This window comes from Lynx canadensis, chromosome A1 (assembly GCF_007474595.2).
Source record: "Lynx canadensis isolate LIC74 chromosome A1, mLynCan4.pri.v2, whole genome shotgun sequence".
Classification (NCBI taxonomy): Eukaryota; Metazoa; Chordata; class Mammalia; order Carnivora; family Felidae; genus Lynx; species Lynx canadensis.
The window spans coordinates 156,269,636-156,293,842 of record NC_044303.2 but is presented as its reverse complement, the minus strand read 5'-3'; the positions used below and the strand labels follow the sequence as shown (position 1 = coordinate 156,293,842).

The window sequence follows — 24,207 nt, the reverse complement described above, 5'->3', positions numbered from 1 at the left end:
CAAAATCAATGTACAGAAATCCATAGTATTTCTGTTTTTCTAATATTCAAGTAATTTTTATTTTCTTTATGAGAATCTGAATTTTTCTTTTTTAAATATAATTTATTGTCTAGTTAGCTAACATACAGTGTATACACTGTGCTCTGGGTTTCGGGAGTAGATTCCCATGATTCATCTCTTACATACAATACCCCGTGCTCATCCCACAAAGTGCCCTCCTCAATGCCTGTCACCCATTCAGAAATCCATAGTATTTCTGTCCCCTAATAATAAAGTAACAGAAATTGAGAAAATCCTATTTATATTTACACCGAAAATAATAAAATACCTAGAAATAAATTTAACCAAAGAGGTGAAAGACCTGTACTCTGAAAACTCTAAAACATTAGTGAAAGAAATTGAAGATGATACAAAGAAATGGAAAGATATTTGATGCTCATGGATTGGAAGAACAACTATTGCTAAAGTGTCCATAATACCTAAACAATCTATATGTTTAATGCAATCCCTATCAAAATGCCAACATCATTTTTCACAGAACTAGAAAAAACCATCCTAAAATTTGTATGGAAGCACAAAAGACCCCAAATAGCCAAAGCAATCTTGAAAAAGAAAAAGCTAGGTAACATAATTCTGGACATCAAGTTATATTACAAAGCTGTAGTGATCAAAATAGTATGGTACTGACACAAAAATAGACCTGTAGATCAATGGAACAGAATAGAAAGCTCAGAAATACACCCAAAATTTTATGGCCAATTAGTCTTTGACAGAGGAGGCAATAATATCCAATGGGAAAAAGACAGTCTCTTCAGCAAATGTTGTTGGGGAAACTGGGCAGCTATATGCAAAAGAATGTAACTGGACCACTGTCTTTCACCATACACAAAAATAAATGGATTAAGTATGTAAATGTGAGACATAAAACCATAAAAATCCTAGAAGAGAGTCTACGCAATAATTTCTCTGATATCAGCAATAGCAACATCTTTCTGGATATGTCTCCTGAGGCTAAAGAAATAAAAGCAAAACTAAACTATTCACAATACATCAAAATTAAAAGCTTCTGCACAGCAAGGAAACAATCAGCAAAACTAAAAGACAACCTAACTGAATGAGAGAAAATACTTGCAAATGACATATTTAATAAAACATTCATATCCAAGATATATAAAGAATTTATACAACTCAACACCCAAAAAACAAATAATCCAATTTAAAAAATGGGCAGAAAACATGAATAGACATTTCTGCACAGAAGACATAGAGATGGCAAAAAGACACATGAAAAGATTCTTAACATCACTCATCAGGGAAATGCAAATCAAAACCACAATGAGCCTACACCCTACACCTGTTGGAAAAGCTAAAATCAAAAACACAAGAAACAACAAGTTTTGGCGAGGGTATGGAGAAAAAGAAAGCTTCGTGCACTGTTGGTGGGAATGCAAACTGGCACAGCCACTATTTAACAATATAACTACCCTACAATCCATTGATTGCAATACAGAGTATTTACTTAAAGTATATGAAGGCACTAATTCAAAGAGATGTATGCAGCTCTGTGTTTACTGCAGCATTATTTACAGTAGCCAAATTATGGAAGCAGCGCAAGTGTCCATTGATAGATGAATGCATAGAGAAGAAGCGGTATACATGTACAATGGATGGAATATTATTCAGCCATTAAAAATAATTCAGTCTTGCTATTTGAAGCAACATGGGTGGATCTAGAGAGTATAATGCTAAGTGAAATAAGCCAGCCAAAGAAAGACAAATACCATATGATGCTATTCATATTTGGAATTTAAGAAATAAAACAAGGGGAGAGAAAAAAGAGACAAACCAACAAAACAAACTCTTAATTGTAGAGAACAAACAGATGGCTACCAGCGGGAGGGTGCATGGGGTAATGGATGAAATAGGTGTAGGGGGTTAAGAGTACACTCATCTTATGAGCACTGCGTAATGGATTGAACTGTTGAATCACTGTGTTGTGTACCTGAAACTTAAAAAGCACAGTATGTTAACTACACCAGAATTAAGATTAAATTAAATTAAAGACTAAAATATTACTTCAGCTCAAATTTTTCACAAATTTAAAATATCCAAATTTGTTTGAATGAATTAGGTTTTATAATAGGGAAGCTACAGTATGTTTTAATTAATACAGTTTTTATCAGTATATTTTAAGGTGTTTTAAGAAGTTCATTTATAACAGTAAATAGCCATTGCAAGTACATAAATAACTTACATTTTTGCAGTATATCTTGCAGGTAAAACATTTGTTACATGCTGTTTGCCAGGCTTTTTACTTTACATCTGTTCGACCTCCCTATTCTGTACCCTATGAGATAGCAACCCAGATTCTCTTTGTTCCCAAAGTTTTTGTTCTATTTTATTGGGAAAAGGTACAGTTTTAAAGGTTTCCCAGACTAACCTATCATATACAACTGAGGATTTTGAGCATGCAAAAGAGTAAGTAATCACTCTAAGACAAAGCTGGTTAAACAGCGCTGTCTGGATAAGAACTGAAGTCTGAGAGAGAGAGAACGAACATGCATATGTGTGGGTGTATCAATATATTGTCTCTGGCAATTGTAAATAATCTTTGCATAGTTTTTAAATTATTAATTCTTTGGAGACAGTTTACACATCTTGTTTTTCAAGTGTAATCACAGACAAATCATCTGGTTAACGTATCTTACAAAGCAGAGATATCAAATCATAGGCATTTACATTTGATCCACGATGCCTAAAAGTACTTGTCCTCCCGCACAAAAGCTCTCCAGGACCCCCAGGAAATCCCTGCTTCCCTAATTACCTCCCTTCATCCCCCAAATTTCTACAAAATGTGCTACGTATATAATGCATACTGAAAATAATTTAACCTTTTCTTGATGGCACAGGTTGACATGAGTTTTTGCTATATCATAATTGTAGCTTTAGATTCAGATATAGATCCTGTGAGTCATACTTAGCTTCTGACTATACCATTTTGTTTATAGAGAATGTTCTAGACCATGCTGTCTGGAATGCTTGACATGTCTTCAATGTGCTATCATAATGCTAATTACCTTTAGGGTTATAAAATAGTCTTCTAACCCTTATGCCCTCCCCAACACACACACACACACACACACACACACACACACACACACACACACACACTCAAAGGTATTTCTCTTGCTTCTCACCGTACTGAGTTATTCATTAGATGGTAGTAGCTAGATCAACCTTGGTAAGTGAATTGTATGTATGCTTGTGGGCCTATACATCACATCTATCTTTGCTACTGTGGTTTCTCCATTCATGCACTGAGTGTGCCAGCTCTAAGTTAGCCAGTATCAGAATCTGACAGATGTAAACTGGCTGAGTCTTCCTGTCTTCTCGGTTGTTTATTGCCTCTTCTGTGGTGGCTACTCTCTTGTAAGTGATCACATGGTACAAGGTCTTCACTTAGTGTGTGTCTTTACTTTCTTCAGGCTTCCAAGAGTTACTTAGCAAGGAATTATAACAATCTCTGAGTTCTTGCTAGGATGTTGTGGTAGGCAGAATAGTGTCTTCCAAAGATGCCCACATTCTAATCCCTAGAACCTGTGAGTATGTTATTTTACATGGCCAAAAAAAAAAAAAAATGCAGATATGATTAACATTAAGGACCTCAAAATAGGGAGGTTGTCCTAGATTAATTAGGTGGGCCTGATATAATCATTCAAGTTCTTAAAAGTAGAAGCGGGAAGCAAAAGTGTGAGTGGAAAAGGAGATATAACTATGGAAGAATGGTCAGAATGATGCAAGGCTGCTGACTTTAAGATGGAAGGAAGCTGTAAGCCAAAGGGGCAGCCTCTGGAAGCTAGAAAAGGCAAGGAAATGGATTTTCCATTAAAACCTTCAGAAAGGACCCCTTGATTGTAGCCCAGGGTGACCTATGTCAGACTTCAAACATACAGAAATATAATACATTTGTGTTGTTTTAAGCCACTAAATTTGAGGCATTGTGTTACTGCAGCAATAGAAAATTTAAACAGATGTTAAATCCTATATCCTGAGACAGTGCTTATGTATCAATGAACTCTCCTTATCCAACTGAATGTTGTATCCTCCTTGATCCAGCATGTTCAAAATTCAGTCCCATATACACTCCTTTGCTCCTGCCTATAAGTATAGACTAAGTCTTGCAACTCCTTCATGGGGTAGTCCCTTTCCTCTCTTAGGAGACCCAGCACTTCCCTGGATAGGGTATACAATGACTTAATCCCAGTTATTGGCGTAGGACCAGAAGTGAAAGTGAGAGCAGGGGTCAAGGGAGCACATGTTGTCTGGCAAAAGCAGTAGCTTCTGCATCATCTTCAAGCATGCACTAGCCTTTAACACAGAGGCATGGGCTACTTCTGTAAGCTTTGAAGGTTCAGGGGAATCTGGGGACTTAAAAGATGTAGATGCCTCCACTCCTTGGCTCAGGGTTCCACTCCTTGTGAATTAGGGCCCTAACCCTGTGTTGTACATCTGAGAATCCAGCTTTCTCCGGAGCTCTGCTTCTATCATAAAAATACTGGGCCTAGTCCTTAGCGTCTTTTGCCTTCCTGCTGCAGAAGGTGAGAGTATCTCTACATGATGCTATAGAAATTCTCTGGCTTTCACTGTTAGTCTTGTGCTAATTAATCACTCGCAGCCTTTTATCTTGTTTTGTTTTGTTTACAAAGCATCTATTGCCCTTGGAAATGACCATCCAATCCTATAGTCCTTATAATGATATACTTTTCAATGCCAATGCATGTACCTGCTGGTGTATTCCTTTCTGCCAGTAAATACTTCTAGTTCATTATTGCTGAAAGTTTTTAATGGTTGCACTGCTACTGCATGCCAGGGTTTGTCAGTATTCCACCTACTACAGGCATTGAAGTCTTGTTGCCAGCTAGCCGGTGGACAGGTAATTCATCTCCAAAATTTATACCTTAAAGTCACCTTTTTAAGACCAGACACTGGAACCAACTGTCATAGATCAGATTCCCTTAGAAGCAGATTGATGGAAAGATGAGCATAATGATCTAATGAGCCAGTGGGAGATTTACTGGGGATTATTCTCAGGATAAACACCTTTAGAGAATTGAAGGAATCATAGCTAGTCTTCAAAGGGAGCAAAGATAGTTCTCCCAAACTGGGGCAAGGGAGCTAGGCCCTTATTCCCCAGCACTAACCAGCCATTCAAAGCAGTTGCCCTCTAAGAAGGAGGTATCATCTTGGATATGGTGGCTCCCTTCCCAGGAAATCAATAACAGGAGAAAGGTGTTTGGCTGCAAGAGCTGTCAGCCATCAACACTCAAAGCAGATGGGGGGATGAGTTCTTCAATTTCATGGGGTCAGCGTTTGGGGTACTGAGCCGTACCTTACAGTAAAACTACCACCATTACAGTATGTATTCATAAATAATGTGTTGTTCAACTGGAAATATTGAGCAGCAAGCTCAGATGCAGTTATGTAAAGATAGGAAAATATTGTTAGTGTAAATGAAAGCCCTTAGTAGAAGGTAAGCTGAACAGATACTTGGATTGTGCTCTGACCTCAGTTTCCCTCAACATTTACAATAGCTCTTTTACAGGAAAGTCAAGGAACAATGTTGTCTTGAAAAACATTACTTTCTATAGTTGGAGCATGTAGCAGAGAAAATCAACATAAAAATGGCTAGAAGAAATGTGCTGCTCTGTATTTCCTATTTCTCAGCTTCCCATGATCTACCTCTAGCTTGTAGTTTAGTGAAAGCACAATACTTTTGTGAGGTATATTCAGTGCCCTCAGCTGAAACAACAACAGATCATAAACAGGAGACAAGAATCCACATCCACATATGGTTAGGAAAAGCCGAATACAAATAGCACTCTAGGTTTGGACCGTTGGGTCATTATGTCTTAGGATGATGATGAAGTGTTAGTGGGGGCCATGGTGATGACAGTCCTTAGCATATCTGCCTCATAAGTCCCACCACTACCTCCTGATCAGGTTGCCCACTGCATCTGATGTACAGCTATCATTCTGGAATCTTGTTTTATCATTTTCTTTTGAAGACTCCCTTTGTCACTTTGTTGTATTATTTCTTCTATTTCCTATAGTTCATGTCTTCATCTTTCTTATTTTATTTCTTACTTTGAAGGAGCACATCTTCTAGTTGTTTCTTTAGAAGAGAGTAATGAGATACTATTTTTTTCATCTTTGTGTGTTTGAAAAGGTTTTCATCTTGCATTTATATTTGATGATATTTTGGCTGGGTATAGGATTATAAGTTGGATATTATTTTCCTTTTAAATTTTGGAGAAATTTTTTATCACGCTCTTGATTCTCCAATTACTATTGAAAAGTCCAATATTGTGCTGAATCCTAATCATTTAGTTTTCTTTCTTGAAACTTATAGAATCTTCTCTTTATTCCTGAGTTCTAAATTTCACACTGGTATGCCTCTATATAGATCTCATTCATCCATTATGCAGGGTATTTTTTCAGCCTTCACAATCTATCAGCTAGTGTTCTGAAAATGTTCTTAAATATTTTGTTGTTGATTTCTTCCCTTACGTTTTGTCTTTTTCTTTCTAGAACTATTTTGGAATGATGAATCTCTTAGACTTATCATTGGACTTTCTGCTTTTCTATTTTTCATTATCTTTTGCTTCTAGGAGATTCCCTTAACTTAAGCATCTAACCCCTCTATTGAAATTTTTTTCCAGATGTTTTGCTTTTAACTTGAAAGAACTCTTTTTGTTCTTTATCTCTTTTTAATAGTACATTTCTTTTATGCATGTGTTATCTTCTGTGATCTCTCTAAAGCTAATGGCAGTGTTTTTGAAATTTTCCTCTTTCATCAAAGTCTTTGTTTCTTCCAAATTGCTTTTTTCTATTCTGGTCTCTATATTTTGTATTAAAGGCTTTCTTCAGGTGTCTAATTACGTGTGGTTGTCTGTTAATGTTTATTAGTGGGAATTAAAAAGTTAATTGGAACCTCTAAGCGTATTAGTAGGGCTTATAATGTTTGAGCTTCACTGTAGGCAATAGGAGTAGTCTACTTGTTGGGAATTTTCCACCATTCCCACCCTTACCAATTTTTTTTTAGTGTTGGAATTTTATCCAGCTTTATTGAGATATAACAATTATGTAAGTTTAAGGTATGCAACATGTTGACTTTATATGTGTATACATTGCAAAATGATTACCACAGTAAGGTTAGCTATAAACACATTCATCAGCTCACTCAGTACTTTTTTTTTTTTTTTTTTGGTGGGGAGAAGTTTTAAAATCTACCCTTTTAGCAACTTTTAAACATACAATATAGTCTTATTAACTGTAGTCATCATACTGTTCATTATGTTCCCCAAACTTATTCATCTTATAACTGGGAGTTTGTACCCTCTGACCACCTTCACGCATTTGCCCGCCCTGTAATGCCTGGCAACCATCAATTTATTCTCCTTTATAGGAGTTTGGTTTTTGTGTGTGTGTTTGTGTGTTTTTGTTTTGTTTTGTTTTTTTAAGATTGCACATATAAGTGAGATCACACAGTATTTGTCTTTCTTTCTTCTATCTGCTTTCCTTCAGTTCCAAGGTACTTAGAAATGTATCTCTGTGCTTTGGAGAATTTTGCATCATAAATGGAGTTAGACAGTGAGCATTTCTCATGGCCAACTTGGGATTTGACTTTCTTAGATCTGCTAAATCGGTTGCCATTCTTTCTGGTCTCCATCTTCCAAAATCTTCCTTCATTTCTTCCTAGGCCTTGTGGATTTGTCTTTGTTTAAAAAACAAAAAACAAAAAAACCTTTTGCTATAGTTTTTATGGGGCTTGGGTTGTTAATGCTGTCAGATATGGATGTTTAATCTGCTGTTCTAAGCTGGAACTAGATCGTAAGTATTTAGAGAAAAGGTCAATAAACTTTCTTAAAAAAACTAGAGAGTAACTAATTTAAACTTTCAGGCCATATGGACTTTGTCACAACTCCTAAACTCCACTGTTGTAAGAGAAAGCAGCCATAGATAATGAACAAGTGGACATGGCTCTGTTCCAGTAAAACTTTATTTGTAATAGGTTTGATCACCTCTGTTTAGGAAAAAGATTTACCTTTTTTTCTTGTTCTTTCTTCCTTTGGTCAGCTTTATTGAGATAAAATTTATATACTGTAAATTGTACCAACTTTAAGTGTACAGTTGGCTGTGGTTGATTAATGTATACCATTGTGTAACTATCACTACCATCATGATAGAAAATCATTTGCATCACCCCAAAAACCTTTCTCATGTGTCCTTTGGCAGTCTGTTTGACCCTGCCAACTGCTAATTTACATTTTAATACTACAGTTTTGGCTTTTCTAGAATTTCCTATCAATCAAATCATATAATATGTAGTCTTTTGTGTCTAGTTTCTTTCACTTAGCCTTTTTTCTTTGTTGTAGATGAATAAATGGCAGAAAATTAATAATAGATCTTAAGCTAGGTTCAATTTCTCTCTCATAAGGTGGCAGAAGCTATTCAAGGAAAAGAAGAACATGTTTAACTTTCAGAAAATAAGCTTTTTCACTTCACAAAGAGTCTTTTTTCATATGAACCTGGCCCACAGTACGTGTTACCTATATAAGCAACACTCTTGTCCCTTTTTCTTAAAAGCTCTTAACCATTTGGTTCATTGCTACAAAAAGCAGTAGCTTTGGTTATGCCTACATAGAGGGAAGGATATTAAATGTATTTCAATGATGCAGTATACAGGAATTGAGATTACATATATGGTGGGGGAGGGGGTGGTCAGACTACTTAGGTTTGAACTCTAGCTCTGCCATATAGTAGCAATTTTCTTGAGTAAGTTTCTTAATCATTCTTTTCCTGTGCATCTGATTATGCAGATAATAATAGTATGTACTTCATAGAATTGTTGTCTGGATTAAGTGAGTTACTATTTATAAAGAATTTAGATCTGTGCCTGCCTCAATATGTACTTTAAAAGCATTATTATGATTGCACTATAGGTTACACTAAGACAGGGAAGCCTAAATTTTATTAGAGTGAATAGAATCATTAATGTTTACTTTATTGGAAGAGCTTAGAGCATAGTTTTGGAATCTAGGAATCCTAACAGCCCTATCTGCCTTCCGTTCCAGGTTACCCATATTTTGTGGTAATTATGGCTCAATCACAAAGCATTTGGCACCATTTCCATAAATAATGGATCATAATTATTTGCTTATCTGGTTTTTTTTTTTGTTTTACTAACTTCTTGATAGTTAATTGTTGTTTAAACTTTATATTGAAACACACTAAAAACAAAACAAAATGAAACAAAACAAAACAAAAAAACAATGTTCATGTCAGCCCAATATGATTTAAAAGGTTAGCTAGTATAGCCTAGCAGATGCCAGAACCAGACAGGTTAGCTTACAGTCTGGCAAGTTGTATCACATTGAGAAAATTAATTACTCTCTGGAAATTGGGATATTTAGAGCATCTATGTCATAATGTCATTGTCAGATTAAATGAGGGAGAGCATATAGCCAGTTCAAGTGGTTAATGTCTTAGTCAAGATATGGTGATACCTTGGGCTGGGATAGTAAGAGTGGAAATTAGAAGTTTACGGATTCTAGAAACATTTTGGAGGATAAATGAAATTGGATAAATTGAAGGACAGGGGAAGAGGAAAAGGTCAAGGGTCACTTCTAGATTTTTGGCTTGAACAATAGGGTGGGGTGGAGGTACCACTTAGCAAGATGAGAAAGACTGAAAGAAAACGGATAATGGGATCAGAAAACCAATTCAGATTTTGCTTTTGGACATGCTAAGCTTGAGATATGTGAAGTTCAAATATCTTTGATACACTTCTGAATACTGATCCTTTTGTCAGTTATGTTCATTCTGTTCATAGCCATTTATAATTTATTAATGTAGCCATATTGACAAGTAACATAGCCTTGAATCTGTCTTTAAGATGGATAGCTGGCAATAATATCTAGACACCTAAAAGGCAAGCAAAAGTTGATAGCTTCAAGATGTCTCTAGCTTATAGATTCTTTTGTCTATTTTCATTATATTTAAGATTGAATGGTATGAAATTGCCACTTTTTAAGGTCAAAAATGTCTAATGTTGGTAACTCCATATGGATCAACTTAATATTTAAAAACAAAATAAAAGTGCTTTACTTTTGAAATTGTTTTTATTATATGTATGCTATACCATTAGTTTTTATGCATTTATATATACCCCTAGTTCTGTAATCACTGTTAAACACAAATACATACTTTTTTAAAGATCACACATTTAAAATATGCCAAAATGAAGATAAATTTTTAATCCAAACTATTTAAACGGATCAAAATTAAAATATATCTCATTTGAAATAAAATATATTTTATACACAACTGTTTTTACGTTTGTTCTGTACTAGTGCACAATTTATGCTATGTTCACATACAAAGTTCTTAACAGAATCATCTAAAAGTTTAAACCTAAAGCATGTAAGTTCCTTGTGTATGCCTTTCTAAGTTATGGTCATATGGTATTTGTGTTTCATTTCTTCTGGAAAGGTACTGAACCAGCCAATTCCTAAAAATATTAATTTTCTTTCATTTTGTACCTGTGGATGAGTTGGATGAAAGATGGTAATTTACATTTTTGCATCCTCAGAAATCCATTTGACTTATCTGCCTCCATCTAGATTTCATTGAGATACATTTTACCTAATGAAAAGTCTTAGCTTTTTCAAAGAAAGAACTTTGATTTGCAAATTTTGCCGTAAAAAATGTATAGAAGGTGTAGATTTTATATTAGTGTTCTTTCTCCAGTTGATGTCTTCCATGTAAATAGCAAATCTGTGATAGAACTAAGGACAGCTGTTGGGGGTAGGAGCGTATGTATGTGAGACATATGTGACTCAACTGAAAGTGGTGACATAGGTGTATGCTAGTTTAAAGTCAAAAATGCTAGATTTTAATATATATAATTTTCTTAGTTGATACGCTTACCAGTATAAACACAGAAAGATTTACATGAAGTAAAATAATCGTGACATTTTTGATTTTAAAATTGGACGTGTAAAAAACCTTCAATTCATAAACTTTCATTTTACTTTTCTTAAAATGAATTATAAGTTTAAAGTATATACTATAGGAGCATTCATTTTATAACTTTGTAGCAACAGGTTAGCTGAAGAAAAATCTGTCAAATTTGGCAATGGTTCAGAAAATATGTGAACCTGTCACTGTAAGCAGTCTCAAAGGGTGAAATGCTTTACAGAAGCTAATTAACCTTAGAAAATAATTACACAAATATGCAAATGTTGTTTAGATAATTCCATGTGTTATCAGCTCAGGTAGTCCATCATAAATGCAGACTTTGCAATGCCTAGGTAGTAGAATCTGGCATATGTGATAAGGCTTTGGTTACTGCATCACTTCTGTTTGGCATTTAACAATTAATGATGGCAAGGGTACATCAGGAAATTCAACCTGAGTACAGCCCGGTTCCACAGTATAAATATCCTGTGCATTCGGCCTCCAGCAGACTCTAATTAATAGATTTACTTCTTTTCATGTGGTTCGTATGTTTGCATATTCTAAAATTATAAGTTACTCAGTACCATATGAACTCTGATATGATGAAGAAACCTATAATGCAGATTTAGTATGTTTGCATTTCTGTAATTGAAGCATATTAAGAAAGTCTTTTCCTTTTGAAATCTGTTTAGTTTCAAAATATATTATTGGTAATATACATTCTCCAGATTATGGTTTGTAAATATGTAATGTTTGTGGGCAAAATGTGGGCTGCAAGTTGGAAATGACACAAATTTACCTTAGAACAGAATCACCACTTGTATAAAATTGGGATTTTAGTAATGTAATATGTCAGAAATACATATTAAAAACTCTCCGTTCATTATTTCCTGTGCTACCATTATTGTGCTTACCTGTTGTAGGAGGCAAGAAATATTTGGCAGAATTTGTTATGTCTTAAAATGGTAGGAATCTGACTCTCTTGAAAAGTGAATAGTAAAAAGCTATAATTTTGTGAAAGCTTTGGGAACTAGTTACATATGAAAGCCAACTTTTTTATAGCTAAGATTTATCTCCTTTATCACCTGTTTTTTAAAATTATATTTTTTCTTCACATTTTTAATTTCCAGTTAGTTAACATATAATGTAATATTAGTTTCAGGTATAGAATTTAGTGACTCATCACTTACATGTAACACACGGTATTCATCTCAAGTACCTTCCTTAATACCTATCACCCATTTAACCCATCCCGTCCAGTAACCCTCACTTTGTTCTCCATGGTTAAGATTATGTTTCCTGGTTTGCCTCTCCCCCTGCCCCCCGCCACCCATGTTCAATGTTTTATTTCTTAAATGCCACATACGGGTGAAATCATATGGTGTTTGTCTTTCTCTGACTTATTTTGCTTAGCATGATACTCTGTAGCTCCATCTATGTCGTTGCAAATGGCAAGATTTCATTCTTTTTGAAGGTTGAGTAATATTTCATTATATATATAAACCACTTCTTTATCCATTCATCAGTCAGTGGACATTTGGACTCTTTCTGTAATTGGGCTATTGTTGATAATGCTACTATAAACATTGGAGTGGGTGTGTCCCTTGGAAGCAGTATTTTTGTATCCTTTGGGTAAGTACCTAATAGTGCAATTGCTGGGTTGTAGGGTAGTTCTATTTTTAACTTTTTGAGAAACCTCCATACTGTTGTCCAGAATGGCTGCACCAGTTTTCATTCCCACCAGCAGTGTAAGAGGGTTCCCCTTTGTCTTCATCCTTCCCAACATCTGTCATTCCTGTGTTGTTAATCTTACAGATTCTGATAGATGTGAGGTGATATCTCATCGTAGTTTTGATTTATATTTACCTGATGATGCGTGATGTTGAGCATCTTTCATGTGTCTGTTAGCTATCTGGATGTCTTCATTGAAAAATGTCTATTCATGTCTTCTGCCCATTTTTTAACCAGATTATGTTTTTGGGGTGTTGGGTTTGATACGTTCTTTATAGATTTTGGATACTAACCCCTTTATCTGATACGTCATTTGCAAGTATGTTCTTCCATTCGGTAGGTTGCCTTTTAGTTTTGTTGTTTCTTTCACTGTGCAGAAGCTTTTTATCTTGGTAAAGTCCTAATAGTTCATGTTTGCTTTTGTTTCCCTTGCCTCTGTAGACGTTGTCTAGTAAGAAGTTGCTACAGCCAATGTCAAAGAGGTTGCTGCCTGTGTTCCTCTCTAGGATTTTGATGATTTCCCGTCTCACATTTAGGTCTTTCATCCATTTTGATTTTATTTTTGGCTAATAGTAGAGGTGACAGGTAAAGTTGGACCAATAATAATATTTTGCTGTAGTTTTAAACATAGGCAGGGTAATAATGCATGTAAAAAGATGTGTATTTTCCATATATTTCTTGTAAGATTTTGTGGGTCAAAGGTTAGCAAAATCCTTTCCCCTTCTACATGAGAATCTGATCTTCAGGTAACTTTCTAGCTCTATATCCTTTAAAGCCTGATAAGTTGGTATCTTAAGTTGGGTTTCCCAGAAACAGATTCTGAAGGTGCATGCAGGCATTTTGTTGGGGAGTTCTCTTGGAATCAGTACCTGTAGTGGAGTTTAAAAAATAGAATTTGGCTGAAGAAGTTGAATCACAGTACAATCACAACAAAGGCCTCATCTGACTCCACTGGTGATCTCTGGATCTAGTATGGCTTTTCAGAGATGTCTTGCCTTGAGACAAGAGATAGAGCTTTTACAGATCCATGTCATTTTGACCAGTCATTGGGTGTAAGTTGCCTCAGAGAGGGGATTCTGGGAAGCATATCATAGTAGCATCCACTCTAAGTGGCTAGTTGCTAGGGCACATTGCCTACAGTAGAAAATGACCCCTGATTGGTAAACTGCTTCTGGATTAGAAGGAATTACAAATACCAAGCTTTGATCTTCCCTGAGAGTAGTAACTTCTGTAATTGGGCATGTCCCTTGCAGCCAGGGATCCTGAAGTGATGCCTATGGAGTTGTTGCAAGAGGTATTAGCTTCTGTGTGGTATAAGACTTTCAAGGCAGGGATAACTCTTGCATCTGCCTAAAGTGAGTCTGATTCCCTCATTTCCAAACTAGTATTCCATGGTCCCAAGACAGTAACTCCTGGAAGGCCATCTGATCTGTTACAGGAGCTTCTGCGAGACTCCCACTTAAAAGGAATGGCTGGTGCTACCCTGCTGGCAAACTGTGACTCCTACCCTGTATCATTTTTGGATCAATAGATGTCAAGTGTGGCCCAGAATAGTCTTGTGTAATTGTTTAGTTGTGAGTATAGATGGCCCCCTTAACTGGGTGTTATAGATGTTTTTTCACTTGGGTCTCACTTTTTAGAAGATTTGGTTTTAAAATCTAAAGCTGAAGAGTCATTTGATAACCTTAGAATCAGGCTAAAAACATTTAAGCACTTGGGGCACTTGGATACTTGAGGTTTCTTTTTCTTCCTGCTGACAGGCCACTATTAACAGATATTGTCTCCATAGAGATGGAGGGAAAGACTCAGCTATGATACTAATCTCTGAAAATCATAGTCTTATTTGTGAATGGTGGAAAGAACTGTTGGTTCTTAGCTCTCCTTTAATCATGGATGGGTCATTTGGGCCTGGTTGGCAGTTTCCCTTATATCCTATGAGTCACAAAGTTTTGCTGATTCTTCCTTTGTAATGACTCATTCCATCCCTTCCTTTCCATTTATTCTGCTATCACCCCGAGTAGTATTATAGTCTTTATTACCTCATATGTGAATTACTGAACTGCTACCCTGGACATGTTCTATATCTTTTAAGTTTTGCCTAATATGAGCTGCTTCATAAGATCCCAGACTGAATTTCATGAGACTTTTGTCTAAGGTTTTCAGACCACAGCTCTTCCTTGACATACAGTGGAATTCCATCTCGATAAACCCTGTTGTAAGTTGAAAATGTCGTAAATCAAAAAGGCATTAAATGCACCAAACTACTTAACATTGTAGCTTAGCCTTGCCTACTTTAAACATGCTCAGAACACTCACTTAGCCTACAGTTGGGCTAAATCATCTAACACAAAGTCTATTTTCTAATAAAGTGTTGAATATCTCGTGCAATTTATTGAATACTGTACTGAAAGTGAAAAGTAGAAAGGTTGTATGTGGAATGGTTGTAAGTATATTGGTTGTTCACCCTCATGATCATGTGGCTGCCTGAGCTGTGGCTCATTACCACCACCTAGCTCCATATTGTACAGCATATCACTAGCCTAGGAAATGGTCAAAATTCACAGTGCAGTTTTTACTGAAGGTGTATTGCTTTCACACCATCAAAAAGTCAAAAAAACATTAAGTCTAACCGCTGTAAGTTGATACCATTTGTATTAAAGTATAATCCAAATTTTCCTGGAGCATGAGTACAACGTCCCTAGAAATAATAGGAAGAAAGTCTTGAAAGACTGGGTTAGAGAAGATGTTGGCTAAGAGTTCCAGGTATTTTGGGAACCTGTGGATTGCTTTTTCAGTAAATTTACTTTTTCAGACTGGAGAATGGTTGATCAGGGCCAGATTTCAGGACGACTTGATCTGGCAACACAGTAAAGGGAAAAACTAGATGAAATGAGAATAGTTGGGAATCTTGTAAGAGGATTCAAACTGAGGTGGGAATGGAAAGGATGGGACAGATAGGATCTCAACAGTGTAAAGGAAGAGTTGGTGACTGTGGGAAGAAAGCATGGAAGACCTCACCAAGGTCACATTGTATGGATTTATAATGGGCCTACTAGACTGGATGTCAAGACACTCTGCCAGGAATAGAGAAAGTAATGCTCCTCACACACTACTGCCTCTTTTATCTTTATGTGTTAACAGCCTTATGAAATTGCAGACACATTAAAGGCCAGAATCATGGCTTACTTCTTATCATCCTTACACCTCCATTTCCAGCACAAAGCCTAAGGAGACAGTTAATCTCCTATATGTTTTTATTCTCTCCATATAAAGGGTGTTTAGAGCCATCACAGCTATGTAAGATTGTTAGTTCTGCCAACAGTCAGCAGAACCTCTGTTATCTTTCTTCCTGTTTTATTTTTACATTTCTTTCATTGTAAAATATAGTTAGGGTGACCAGGTATTTGTGTTTTCTCTGGATAGTCCCAATTTAGACCTGTTCTCTCATTCAGGACCTAATGATACCTTTCTTCATTCTCAGAGATTTGTATAGTAAATTCTATGGTCACTCTACATACATATACAGAAAAGTGCTAAGTTCGTATTACTCAGTTTAACTATAACTATAAAGAATACACCTGTGTAACTACCACTCCAGTCAAGAAATGAAATACTGCTAGCCACTAGAAGTCTATTTCCTGTTTACAACTCTGTCTCTTTTCCTTAGACCTAACCACTATGCTGATTTTTATGATAAACATTTTCTACTTTTTAAACTAATGAATGCTAAATTATTAAAGCCAAAAATGCCCTACATAGATTTATTTCCAATTATTATTCTTTTATTTATTTTATATACATTAAATGTGGATAATTTAATATGCATATTACCAGTAAATATCTTTGAAACTATATTTGTATTTTAGTATATGACTGAAGATTGTAAGCAGTCATTGTGAAGCTATGTGTTGTATTTTCATTATTTATTTATTACAGTAAGATTCAATGAACAAGACGTAGCTATTGGCTTCAAGACTTTGATAATCTAATAAGCAATTACAATGCAAATTATTCAATGCAATTATAGCACCATGCACAAGATATATTGTAAGACATTACGTAGCCTTGGGAGTGATAGGGAAGACTTTTGATAGAAGGTGATGTCTTGTTTGATTTTAAAAACAAGTAGAAATTATGCAGGTGAAGATGGTGGGTGAAATGAGGGCAGAGCTCAGGAGTTACTTTCCAAATGAAGGATATAGCCCAGAGAAAACAAAGTTTGCTACAATTAGGAAGTTGTTCCCTGAAATTGGAACACAGACAATGTTCTATATGGTCTCTCACTGAGGGAAAAGGGGGTCTTTTGGTCACCTTATATTGCAGAGCAATTTTAAGAGATGCAGTTGAAGACAGAAGCAGATTATGAAAGGCCTTCGGTGTCGCACAGAGTTTGAATTTGATCCTGAGGGCAATGAATCAGTTTTAAAGTGTCCAATAAACAGGGGGTGAGTAACATGGCAACATTCTCATATTTGCATTTTTAAAAGGTTGTTCTTACTGCAGATTAGAGCATTTAAATAGGCAATAGTAAAAGTAGTAAAAATGGACTGGAGACCATTGCAGTCATCCACTTGTGAAATGATGGTGGTTTGAGCTAAGCCAGAGGAAATGAGAAAAGAGAGAAGTGGATGCATTTAGGATACAGTTGGAGAGAAAATCAATGGGATTTTAATGATTGAATATATATGTGGAGTTTGAGCCAGAGAGAGATAAAAGATGCTCAGATTTTGACTGGAGGTGGGGAGCAAAGACAGTGACATAGGTTTGTAGATGGAATGTCACATGCAGTGTTGAATTGGTTGAATTTGAAGTATCTGTGGGACATCCATAAGGAAAAGACCATCAAGCACTTGCATATATGGGTTTGGAGCTTTGAAGAGAAATTTAGGTCACAGATAGACATCAGGGAACAGTAGCTTCTAGGTGGCAAGGGAAATCATATTGTGGACCTTAATAAGATATTATAAAATTTCTAAGCTGGAAAATGTAAATAAATTGTTTTCATTGCCTAATATCAGGACAGTTTTAGGGAATTACTCTTTGGTGTTAAAGCTTCAAACAACTATTTGTACAAAACATTTTCATGATCTGCCTTAGTTTTTATCAGTTTGTATTTTGATCAGTGTTATTTAGCTCTTTGTTGTTTTTTTTTTCTTTTTTCACATTATCCAGGTTAAACTTTAATTGCAACATGTATCAACTATCAAAATAAATACAACAAAATGAAATTATTATAGAGCTTTTGGAATTATAGCAATAGGCATATACTAGGGTTTAGCAAGTTAGGAGAAATATACAAGTCTCTGGGTTTATATGTTTAGATTTCTCCCAGTTCTAGAAATAAAATATGTATGGAAGGCACTTTTATAAAAAAGAGTATTTTTAAATAATTTAAATAGAGAATACTTGTTAGTAATTTTCTGCTTACAGAAATACTTAGAAGTTTATAAATTAAAAAAATTAGATTTATGTATAGCAGAAATGTTTTCAGATATAAATGTAGAAATATAACTGAATTTTTTAGTTAACACCCTTCTATTGTAAGACCACTGTAACTTTCTGCTATTCAATTCTAATGTATATCTTAATATCTCAGGTATATCCAGAATGTAATTTCCCCTCAAAATGTGGTTATTTTAAATATTTTGTTTCTGAAGATTATGGTAGCAATTAAGCTTAGCAGTAATTACTAATATTTTATCCTCTAATTAGAATTTTCAGTGGTAGTTCTTTTGAGTTGATATTATTCTCAATGAGCTATAACCATCTTATTTCTTGGGCTATGTAAGCAAGCATATAATTTAATTTTTTATTACTACGATAATAATTATATACAGTACATAATATATGACATTTGTTTTCTTTATAGGAAAATGGTTCTCCTGAAGAACATGCAGTCTATGTTTGGGACCATTTCATAGCCCAGTCTGCAGCTGAGAATGTGTTTTTTGTTGCTCACAGTTATGGAGGACTTGCTTTTGTTGAACTGGTGAGTGCACATTTAACTCTGTTTTTAATTCCCAAACTCTTCACGGTCTTATCCCCCCCACTCACTTCTAATTGATATCATTACTTTAAATTACTTTATAAAGGATGAAAACAAAGTATTTGGAGTAGTAATTTTATAATGTTTAAAAAGAGTATGCTTACTTATTTTATTGTGGCAGAGCATTTCAGTACTAACCAGAAGGCTTTTTGCCTATTCCTTATTCCCATGTTACTTCTTAATTTTTATATTATAGACCATTTTCATACCTCTTATGATACTTATGTTTCATGTTTCATGTGTACACGATTGAAGCTTATTTTATGTGTAAACTGTTAAAAATATAAAGAGACCTATTGAATATTTGAGAATATTTTATCTTTCACTTTTATCTCTACAACTTAGTACTTGATACTTGATAAGAATTCATAGAGTTAGTATTAAAACTATCAGAAAGATTCCATTAATCTACTAAGTGAAATTCATGGTTTGGCCATAAAAATCTTTACGTTTCAAAGTAATCTGATTCTTGGAGTTAAGATTGTGTACATTATAGGAAAAATTATCAAGATTCAAAAATTTTGTATTATTTGCAATGTTTTAAGTACCACACCATGTGCCAGTATGAATGGTTAAGGGGATATATTTAATACCAAAAAGGCTCTAGTGAAGAATTTGTGCCTCCATGTCCATAAACTTAGGTTACAGAGAGGTACAAGTGCTCCTGTAATAAAATGATTAATTTGATAACAGTGCATGTAATAATTTTAAATCCAAATAGTCTAATGTGGACATCCAAGGCAGGCACAGCATTGGTTGTCTAACTTTTATGTTCCTACACTTTGGTGTGTTTTTCTGTTTGTTGTGGAAATTAAATATACTTTTGTGGCCTTTTTATCCTCCTCAAACCTTATTGCTTACCCACCTGATTTAGATATAAAACTGGTGGTGACACCTGGGAATACTTTAGCCGACCTAAATTCTCAAATGCTTATGCTTTCTTAAGATCAATAAATAAGTTAAATCTTTTATTTATTAAATAGATTTCACTTTTTAGAAATTATTTTCAAGTACTTTTAATTCTGCTGTGTTGACTTTAATATATAATGGATATTTTAGGTTAGTTTGTTAACATAAAACTATGATGATGTTGTCTTTCCAATAGTTGTCTCTAGACCCTACAGATAGAGATCTATATAGACACACACACACACGTATGCATATACTATATATATATATATATATATATATATATATATATATATGCACCCTAGGTTTTCTTTGTAAGCCATTAAATTACTTAAAACGTGAAATTTCATTGGCTTTTGGAGTAACTTAAAATATATCTGGAAGCCTGCAAGACTAACCAAATTCCAGATTAATGTAAAACATAAATTCCCATTTATTGCTTTAAGACAGTTTAAAAAAAAAAAACGTTTATACATCAAATTTGGAATTTAAGTGAATATTAGACAGTTCTCCAAATGAACTTAAGATGCCAGAGTAACAGATGACCAGTGTGTCCGTCCTATTTTGCCTATCCTTCTTGTCACACACTGGTGGATATTTCTCCACTTTTGTTCCAGTTTAATATAAAGCACACAGATGTTTCAGAACAAGACTTGACTTCTGACCTTGAGGCTATTAGGGTCAGGGTCCTCAGGGCCTGTGAAATTATCACAAGCTGAGCTAAAGTTTTTCTCCATCACAGGAAGTAACCAGTAAGTAAGAAGTTAAAAAGGAGCTTTGTCAGAGAGACAAGATGGTCTCAGTGAGGGTCAGCTTCTGTAGTCTGCTATCTCTGCAGGAGGTGCATGCATGGGAGGAGGAATATAATATAACCACTGGCACATCACATATCTGTCAGGCAACACCAGGACTGAGAAGTCTATTTAATGTAATGTACCTTGTTTAGGTTTTAAAATATTAATGGTGATCATCTCAACTGCATAACATTTGCTACTTTTTGTGAAGTAACTTTGAAAGGGGGTTGTAATAGGGGCGTACACATGGTGGCAACTGAAGAAAAAGTGGTTTCTGACCTAATAATATAGATTCTTCTAAGCAAATAACAACAGCAAAAACCACTGATGAGTTTTACATAAATTTTTGACAAAGCTTGATTAATATATTTAAGGCCATTATGTTTCTACTTAACTTCAAAAGGATTTTTAAAAGACAGCGTTGTTAAACAAACAGAAAATATTGAAATATTTTTAAACCTTTGCTTTTTGCTGAAAGCTGAATAATATTCTTTCGTATTCTCCCTGGTATTCTTAGCAGGGAAATCATGGTGTTTAAAATGTTCACAAATATTTATTCTCTTGATATTTTTCAACATTAGTAATATATCAAATTATTTTATATGGATTCAGAATTTTAATATTAACTTTACAAGACAGTGAATTGTGAAAATATTAATTTTTGTTTTAGAATTCTGTCTCAGTAGTACCTTATACACATCGGACATTAAATCTTTAGGATTTCAGTAAAGTTTAACTTTTTTTTGAATTGTCATAAAATTTTACTCTTGTTAACAGGCTCTGTCTACACCGTCCCTTCTTTCTCTTTCAACTTTTGTGTCTCTCTTCCCCCCCCCAACCCCTTGTTTTTAGAACAGTCCTAGTTTGTACCATTATGTTGGAATGCATGGAGTTTTTCTACCATTTTCATATCGCATATTTTAAAATGTATCTTGCCTTTAAATTAAGCTAAAATTGTGTATAATTGTTTAAAATTGAATGTGCTGCTAATAGATATCTGAAAATAAATGACTTTTATGTTTAGAGCACAAAATATTTGTAGAACTTTCATATTTTGCAAATTGTTGTTTTTGAAAACTGAGAACATTTATGATTATGTCACATCTTAAAGTTTTGAGTTTCTCCTGAAGCATACATTATAATTAAAAGATTTATTTTCAAAAGCAATGCTCATTTTCTAGTAATAAATCTTGGAACTTGATCAGATCTAACGTCATAAAAACAGCATACAGTTTACTAAAATAATGAGAAAAGTAATATTAAAAATACCTTTTTCACTGCATTTATAACCACCATATGGTAACAACTCAAACTTACTCTCTAAGCTTTCTGTGATTCTTGCAAAAATAGATATTGATAAGACAGTTCTAGAAGCAATTCCAGCATTCACTCATTAAAGACAAAAGAGAAGAACTATTTATTTTATGAATTAGTGATGAATTTTTTAAAGTAATATATCTGCCCTATGTTATCTTTTCTGTGTATTTAAAATAGCACCAATATATAGAGTTCAAGTAATTAAACCATCATTTACAAAGTTTTAAATTGCTGTTTTTAGAAATTCTGTTTTATACATGATAGAATGAGTAGTCATAACTAGAATGCATTTACCAAATCCATTCAGAAAGGTATCTACTTTTGCCTTATATTAGTTGTTAAAAATTCAAGCTCATTTGTTGGAAACTGTCATGAAAAAACAACACAGTTTTAAGCTTTTTATCATCTCTTTCACTACCCACTTTGATGAAGTGATTCCATTGCTTACATTGTTGGTCATTTCAAAGTGCTTTGCTCTTGTGTTTCTTTCTAGCTGAGAGTTTGACAAAATCAAGCAACCTTAAAATTTTCTTTTATTTGGAAATAGGTTAGCTTTCCTTGTCAATGCCCAGTTTCCAGTCTCAGCTTACCTTACCTTCCATGTTTGCAGTGCTCAATAAATCAATTTGCATTCAGATTTCTTTCTTTAATCAAAGTGAGAGTGTTGATATTTTTTTATAAAACACATTAAATAATTTTAACCATTATATTTCATTAGTTTATTGAATCATCTTAGCTGATATAAAATTGTTATTTTTCTTATGACTTTTTTTTCTTTCTCCATATTATTAGTGATATGTTCACAACTACCACTAAAAACATCACTTAAAATGTGTGAAAACTGCTCCTTTTGAAAGTGTATCTCTACCCACTTTTGATTTTGGTTTCTCCATGCTTGTCAGCACTTGATTGGCACCTCACTTGCATGTGAATTAAGGACTGAAGGGAACGCTATTTCCCTGCCATTGTTCCATGCTGGGCTCCCTAGCCTTCAGGCAGCCTAAGCTGACCTTCAGCAGCTGATAGAGGACTGGTTTTTGGACTTAGCTGTGTGAGGACACCCAAGCTCAGTCCACTCTGAGTCAATCTTTAAAATTGCCTGCAGCACGATTTGGATTGATGCTGAAGAGAAAATGGAATGGGACTAAAAGTATTCATTTTGTACCTTCAGTGACATCAGCTAACTATGACCTTAAAGAAGCATCATCTACATTTTGTCTAGAAAGAAAGTAAATTAGATGTTGGGAGTATATCTGTGTACTAGTATATAGATATTGGTAGTGATGTGCCCAGTGGGAATAGCTAAAAGTTGGGCTACTGGGAATCAAGAATTGAGGCGAGGTAGAAAAAGTAAGGGGTAAAGCAAAGAAAAATCGAGCCATGATAGAATCAAAATAATTCAGGCCAAAGCCACTTCTTAAAAACCTGGTTTAAAATTCAGTGAAAATAAGTTGCCATTTGTAATATCGTTTTAATTTCTGATTTGGTTGCCTCCATGATGCAAACGGCATGTTAATGTATGGAATGATTACAACTTGTTGTGTGGAATGCTATCTTAATTTTTTTACTTATCTTATAGGAAGACAGTTTAATTTCTTTATTCTGTAGGCTCGTAAAAGAGAAGAACCAGAGGTTGTGTTATTTTTGTCTTCTCTGTTCAATTTTATTTTATGCCTTGCATATAGTGTGGATACTATCTTTTGACTGATTGTTGGTAACAGTAATTTTAGGAGTTAATTGAAAGAATACGAGTGAGATCCAAAGAATGGGCTTTACCCGTAAAGAAGTAGTGGGAGTGGTAAAGAAGAAGCACACATTCAAAATGTTAAGGAAACAGATTCTCCATGGCTTAGTGATACTGGATCCAGAAAACTGAATGAGAAAACATTAAAAAATAAAAATAAAACAAAAGGAGAGAGTTATATATACAGATGTGACTTGTTAATAAACTCCACAGGAGTACCTGTGTACTGGGATTTGATTTTTTTTTAACTTTTACTCAAATAATTTTCAATAAGTATTAGGAGGACCACTGTTTGAAAGAATGACTCAGTTTGTTCATTTTTATGTTAACTTCTCTCCTTTTGTCCCATATCTAACCAGCCAACACGTTTTGGCAGTTATTTTCCTTTGAAATATTAATCATGTCTTTTCTTCTCTGTGCCTACTGTTAATTTCATCATTTCACAACTATACCACTGTACTCTTCTACCCATTTCCTACTGGCTGTCTTTACTCTTTATTTTGTGCTATATACCATGCCATAGATCATATTATTCAAACACCCCTTTTACCCTGCCCTTCCAGAATCACACTGGGTCCAATTATCTACTGCATCATGTCTCCTCTCTATAACTCTAAGACCCTCTGTATAATCTGATTCTTTCTTTC

The 24,207-nt window shown here is 34.6% G+C and overlaps 1 protein-coding gene across 8 annotated transcripts in view; it reads left to right on the top strand.

Moving 5' to 3' along the window:
* FAM172A (family with sequence similarity 172 member A) overlaps positions 1–24,207 on the top strand; it is a 436,993-nt gene that overhangs the window by 213,215 nt on the left and 199,571 nt on the right. For 7 of the 8 annotated variants that reach the window (XM_030324802.1, XM_030324786.1, XM_030324762.1 and 4 more), the window contains one exon: positions 18,620–18,739. In XM_030324802.1, coding sequence (XP_030180662.1) covers positions 18,620–18,739 — 120 coding nt within the window. Of the gene's footprint in view, positions 1–18,619; positions 18,740–22,608; positions 23,698–24,207 lie in introns of those variants that run through there. The other variant, XM_030324793.1, reaches the window with a different exon arrangement.